The 6,295-nt window shown below is 45.7% G+C and overlaps 1 protein-coding gene across 1 annotated transcript; it reads right to left on the bottom strand.

The window, feature by feature from the left end:
* Positions 1-653: 653 nt before the first annotated feature.
* Positions 654-5,968, bottom strand: LOC131675980 (uncharacterized). The gene is made up of 3 exons (XM_058955100.1): positions 5,792-5,968; positions 917-5,521; positions 654-794 (listed from the first exon to the last, which is right to left on the bottom strand). Exons 1-3 carry the CDS (start codon positions 5,966-5,968, stop codon positions 654-656), a joined length of 4,923 nt encoding a protein of 1,640 aa, XP_058811083.1.
* Positions 5,969-6,295: the final 327 nt, after the last annotated feature.

Raw genomic sequence — 6,295 nt, 5'->3', positions numbered from 1 at the left:
TCGCTAAGCCGGAAGTCACCATCTTGGATTTCAAAATGGCGTCAAAAATCAATTTCTGGCACCTGCTCGACAAGACAATTCCGAAAACACCTATATTTATTGGGTTATAGCGAATTTCGTTGAACCGGAAGTTACCATCTTGGATTTCAAAATGACGTCAAAAATTACGACCTACTAGTTAAGTCCATTCCAAAAAAACAATTTGGATTGTGTTATAGTGAACTTCACTAATCCTGAAAATCCAATTTGAAAAACGCGGTTTCGAGAAAAACGCTATTAAAGGGTATCCCACATAAAATTGCATCACGGAAAAACGCTGTAGGAAATGACCCATTGGGTATTTTCTCTTGAAAATTTGGGTAGAAGTAGTTTAGAGTGTATTGTTTACAATGTATTTTTATCGCTGCAGTTTTTCGAAAATTGTTGCCGATAGATTGAAATTTGCGTGTTATAGCGTAAAAAAATCAGCAAATTATTACGCATGTTTCGTGAAGCGAATTGATCGAAACTTTTGTACATTATACTACATCATTTCAATACCATTCTGTAACTTTTTCATGCAAAAATATCAACTAGCGACTCGGTGACGAAGATTTTTGGGGGCCCTCAGGCCCCCGATCGTTGCGCAGATCGTAATTCTGCGATGAGACCTCCTATTGCAGATCTGGGATGCGGCTGTCCGCCTCAATCGTGTCGGTTGTGGGTTCGCGAACAGGAAGAATACAGATCTTATTAATAGCGCGCCGGTACTCTCCATCCGCCGTTCGAACATTTACTACCCGGATGTTGTTGTCCTGGCCGTGGAAGATGTTGGTAACTCTGCCGTATCGCCATTTAAGCGGTGGGAGGTTTTCCTCTTTCAAAAGCACCATAGTGCCAACAACGATATTGTCTCGCATTCGCGTCCATTTCGTACGTGGCTGTAGTCCGGACAAATAGTCGATCGTCCACCGTTTCCAGACACGCCGTAGAAGTTCTTGATTCTCTTGCCAACGATCCAGCCGATTTCGAGGGATTTCAGAGAGATCGGGTTCGGGAAAGCACGTAAGGGAACGATGTACAAGGAAGTGCCCGGTGTTAAGACTTCCAAGTCGTTAGGATCGGCTGACAGCGGTGTAAGGGATCTTGAATTCAGACAGGCTTCTATGCGGGCAAGCAATGTTACGAATTCGTCCTTTGATAGCACGGAGTTTCCCATAGTTCGACGGAGATGGTGTTTCAGCAATTTCACCGCCGCTTCCCACAGACCTCCGAAATGCGGGCTGCGGGGTGGGATGAACTTAAAGGTGATGCCATCTTCTGCACAGCGGTTAATCACTGCGCCCTGGTGTTGCTGTGAGTAAAACTGTCTCGATAGGTCAACCAACTCCCTTGCCGTACCTTTGAAGTTCTTGGCGTTATCACATTCGATGAGATTTGGCTTCCCTCTACGAGCAATAAACCGATGCAGCGCCGCTATAAATGGTGCTGTGGAGAGATCGTAGACGAGCTCTATATGGGTTGCCTTAGTGACAAGGCACACGAAAATTGCCACAAATGACTTGATGGATGATCCCTTTTTGATTTTACGATACTGGAACGGGCCACAAAGATCTACCCCAGTGCCGAGAAAGGGTAGTGTTGGAGTAACTCTCTCTGGCGGCAAGTCTCCCATAAGTTGCTCAAGATTGTGGGGTCGGCAACGAAAGCAGTTTATGCAGGAATACACCACCTGACGTGCCAAATCGCGGATGCGAAGTGGCCAAAACTTTTCCCGGACGCATGCTACGAGAAGCTGAGGTCCGGCGTGGAGATGGCTTTGGTGATAGTGTATCATGATAGCCTTAGTTAACGGATGTCGTGCTGGCAGGATCATTGGATGTTTCCTATTCTCGGAAATAGCTGCATGTCTTAGCCGACCACGAACACGCAGAACTCCATCAACCAGTATTGGGGCATGGGTTTTTAAATCGGAGTTTGGTCCCACCTGGCCGTTGGTTTTCACTGCGATAATATCTTTAGAAAAGGCTTCAAACTGTGCTAATCGAACCAATGTTTTAACGGCTTCGTCTAGTTCAACTGTACTTGGGAACCCATATTGCCGATTATTGCGATTTTTGGGTTTGGCGTTATGATGGACAAGACGAACAAGCGCCACGAGGCGAATAAGAGCCGAAAACGACGATCGCAGAGAAAATATTTTATTTGGTGGCGGCACCTGAACAGCGAGCGATACTGGTCTTTCTTCTAGTATATCCTTTGGCAAGTTAACAGATGTTTGTGGAATTATGGTGGGCCAAAAGCGGGATGGTTGATCAAGCCATGGTGCACTATTCCACCAGGTTTTCAATTCCTTGAGCTGATCGGGATATACTCCGCGAGAAATGATATCTGCCGGGTTTTCTATGCCAGGAACATGTGCCCAGATGCTACCAGCAGTGAGATGCTGCACCTCCGACACTCGATTGGCTATAAAAGTTTTCCATCGTGATGGACAAGAACTGAGCCAATGAAGGGTAATCATTGAGTCAGTCCAAAAAAATGATTTGACGTTGAGTGCAGTGCTAGTTTGGACCTTGTGATAGAGGTGGCTCAAAAGAAGCGCAGCTGAAAGCTCCAACCTTGGAATGCAGACACGCCTTTGCTTTTTCGAATCTCCCAGAAGCGCGACCTTTGATTTGGCGGCCATTAGGCGCACGGAGATAGTCCCGTTTCTGGAAACTGTTCGTATATAAAGGCAGGCACCATATGCCTTCTCGGATGCGTCACAAAATTCATGGAATTCGATGAGTACTGGAACACTGGCGGCGGATGCCCATCGAGGTATAACTAGCGAATCAAGCTCTTCTAAGCTGCTACGAAAGTTGCTCCAGTACTGCTGCTGAGTGTCATCTAACGGTTCGTCCCAATTTTTCGAAGTTTTCCAAAGTGATTGGATGAAGATTTTGGCTAAGACTACGACCGGACCGACCAGTCCGAGTGGATCGTACAGCCGGGCGGTGTCCGATAGAATGATTCGTCGAGTTATTGCACCCTCCTCGGTCCAATCAGGAACGGAATAACGGAACATGTCATCGGATGGATGCCACTGCAAGCCCAAGGTCTTGATCGACGTTGACGGTGAATCGAGAGTAAGGGCAACACGCTCATCTCGCAAGTCAGTGGGAATTGTTGATAAAATGGTAGATGAGTTGGATGCCCATTTACGAAGGATGAAACCGGCAGATTTTAGCAAACATAGAAGTTGTCTACAAAGTTCCACTCCCTCTTCCTCATCATCGACACCGGTCAGCATGTCATCCATATAAAAATCCTTCTCCAGGACTAGTGATGCATGGGGAAATTCCTTCGACTCATCTCTTGACAGCTGCTGTAGGCACTTCGTTGCTAGATATGGAGCAGAGGCCGTGCCGTAAGTCACTGTCACTAATTCGAATGTGCCGAGAGGTTCAGAAGATGTACTGCGCCATAGAATTCGTTGCAGTGGGTAGTCCGTGGGGTGTATCCGAATTTGGCGAAACATCTTCTCTATGTCGGCGATAATCACATAGCGATGCATTCGAAAACGGAGAATAATTGCCAACAAATCATCCTGGATTACAGGACCCACCATCAATGCCTGATTCAGAGATATGCCGCTGTCAGATCGACATGATGCGTCAAATACCACCCGTAGTTTTGTTGTGGTGCTATCCACCTTCTCAACGCCATGGTGTGGCAAGTAGTACGAAAACGGATCAACTGAGGAAGTGTCGTTGATTTCTCTCATATGATTCAACTGATGGTATTCATTTATGAAAGAAGCATAAGCTGCACTTAGCTTTGGATTCGAAATTAGACGACGCTCTAACCCTAGAAATCTTCGAGTGGCAATCTCTTTTGAGTTGCCCAGTTTGCTTATAACCGACGGACGTTTTGGAAGGGTGACTACAAACCGACCTGACTGATCCCGAAAGGCAGTATTGGCAAAGTGTTCTTCACAACCCGTTTCTTCCAACGAATGAGTGCTGTTGGTCCAGCATGACTCAATCTCCCAAAAACGAGAAAGCTGCTCGTCAAGGGATAGCGTACTTAATGCATGAACGAGCTTGGGAGTTGATTGTGGGTTGGATCCTATTTTCCCTGATGCAACCCAGCCAAAAACGGTGTTCTGTAGGATTGGCTTTTCGTGTCCCAGCTTTGTAAAGCCTTCCAAGAGTAGATCGTAATACATATCCATTCCAATTAGGATATCAATAGGTCCAGGCTCGTTGAAATGCGGATCAGCTAATACGACATTGGAGGGGATGGTCCATTGTGACGAATCAAGGCATTTCACTGGTAGTTCTCGAGTAATTTTCTTCAAAACATGACACCGTGCCTGAGCAGTGAAATCGGTGCAGCGAGACCCTATCTGAATGACAACTGCGTGATAGGAGACGACGATTGAGTTACCCACACCTCCTATTTCTTGACGATCGGAAATGCGACGAAGCTGGAGTTTCTGGACTAAGTTTTCCGTGACAAGACTCAACTGGGATGCAGGATCTAATAGCGCTCTTGCCCACTGAGGGTTTCCATGCGAATCGACGACTTTGATGACGGCTGTCTGTAGTAGAACCGTAGAAGGAACATTCCGAGAACAACCGACTGGAGTGGTGGAGACGAGGCTAGAGGCTGTGGCTGGTGGCGATTGGAATTCTGGAGACGAGATAGGCCGAGAGTGCGAGGGAGATTGGTTCGATAAATTGGCTTGGTTGGGTTGACTGTTCGAGCTAGGTGCGTTCGATGAGGGTGCCTGAGCTACTGACCGCTCATTTGTTGGTTGGTGGAGCATGGTATGGTGTTTCTGGTTGCATACTCTGCATGTAAGGGATGAGCAATGCCGTAGGAGGTGGGACGAAGAGAAACAGTTAATGCAGAGGTTTTTCCTTTTCACTTGATCAAAACGATGGGTGACCGATAATTTTTGGAAAATATCACATTTAAAAGGTGAGTGTGGAAGTTTGGAGCAGAACGGACACGTGTTGGTCGACGAACTGGTAACTGTGAGGACTGTATTAATTCGTGATTTGAGTGTTCGAAAGGTTTCCGCTTTACCAGAATCAGAAGAGCGAGACTTCGACGGAGCAAGCGACTGAAGCACCGTCAGGTGTGTACGGAGAAATGCGACGACGTCCTTGTATTTGGGAACCTCGGTAAATTTATGATGAGTCTCCCACTGCTTCAACGTAGATGAATCTAAGCGACTGCAAACCATATGTGCCAATAACACACTCCAGCCGTCCGTTGGGATATCCATTTTATCGATCATACACAAGTTCCTTTCAAAATCATCCACCAACGACATAAGTGAATCATAACATTCTTGTTTCATAGAATCGATGGCAAACAATGCATCGATAAAAGTTTTAACTACAAGTTTCTTATTGTCGAACCGTTTTTCCAACAGGTTCCATGCAACAGAATAATTGGCAGCAGTGTGCTCTACTGACTCGATCACCTTTCTGGCATCTTTCGATAACGATGCCACCAGATAGGAAAATTTATCAATTTGCGACAACTGGGGATTAGATTCAATTAGAGATTTGAAAGTATCTCGAAAGGTTATCCATTCGGATACTGTACCGTCGAATGTTGGAAGTTTCACTTCAGGGAGCTTAATACGAGAAAATGAACCTTCCATTGTGCCCATTTGATTCCCTGAGGTTGAAGGAATTGCAAATGGCGGTCTTACATCAGGTCTACTAAGTTCGTTAGTAAGAAAACTGTAGACGTTTACATAATCATTTTCAAATCCCTGACGTACGAGACGGTTGGCTTCTTCACTAACCTGTGGTCCTTCCTCACCAGCAGCGGGCTTGGTGGTAGCATTGCACATCACCTCTATTTGGAGACGATTATTCTGGAACTCTGTATACAAATTTTCTGCTCGTTGCTTCCATCCCGCCAGTTGCGCTTTGTCGCGTTCTGCATTGTAATTTCCAACAAACTGTTTCAAATTATTCATCGTATCAAGGTAAAACCGCTCTTGGCGGGACAAAGTTCTTAATGCAGACATTTTATTAATTTAGCTCTCACCTACGTTCACAGTACGACTATCGATCTAGCACTCAATGCATATAACCAACCAACCAGCTCGGGATAAAAGCACACGGAGCAAAAACGATGAAATAAAATCATTCGATATTGTAGCCAATTAAACGATTGGGCCACCTCATACAATTGATAGCACTCGCATGTGGTACTTACAAATTCGCAATTCGAGACAATGATGGCGTCACCTCGATGTCTTTGTTCGATGTCTATTGTCCACTGGGGCACAATGAAAACCCAA

This window comes from Topomyia yanbarensis, chromosome 1, assembly GCF_030247195.1.
Source record: "Topomyia yanbarensis strain Yona2022 chromosome 1, ASM3024719v1, whole genome shotgun sequence".
Classification (NCBI taxonomy): Eukaryota; Metazoa; Arthropoda; class Insecta; order Diptera; family Culicidae; genus Topomyia; species Topomyia yanbarensis.
The sequence above is the reverse complement of the archived record's forward strand: the minus strand, read 5'-3'. Positions and strand labels throughout refer to the sequence as shown.

Bases quoted from the DNA above. Each gene is read 5' to 3' on its own strand.
- LOC131675980 (XM_058955100.1), bottom strand. From the start codon at position 5,968: ATGAATAATTTGAAACAGTTTGTTGGAAATTACAATGCAGAACGCGAC. The intron at 5,522-5,791 runs GTTAGTGAAGAA...TCTAATCCCCAG, and splicing joins CTGGTGAGGAAGGACCACAG to TTGTCGCAAATTGATAAATT. The intron at 795-916 runs GTACGAAATGGA...TTCCACGGCCAG, and splicing joins TTTGTCCGGACTACAGCCAC to GACAACAACATCCGGGTAGT.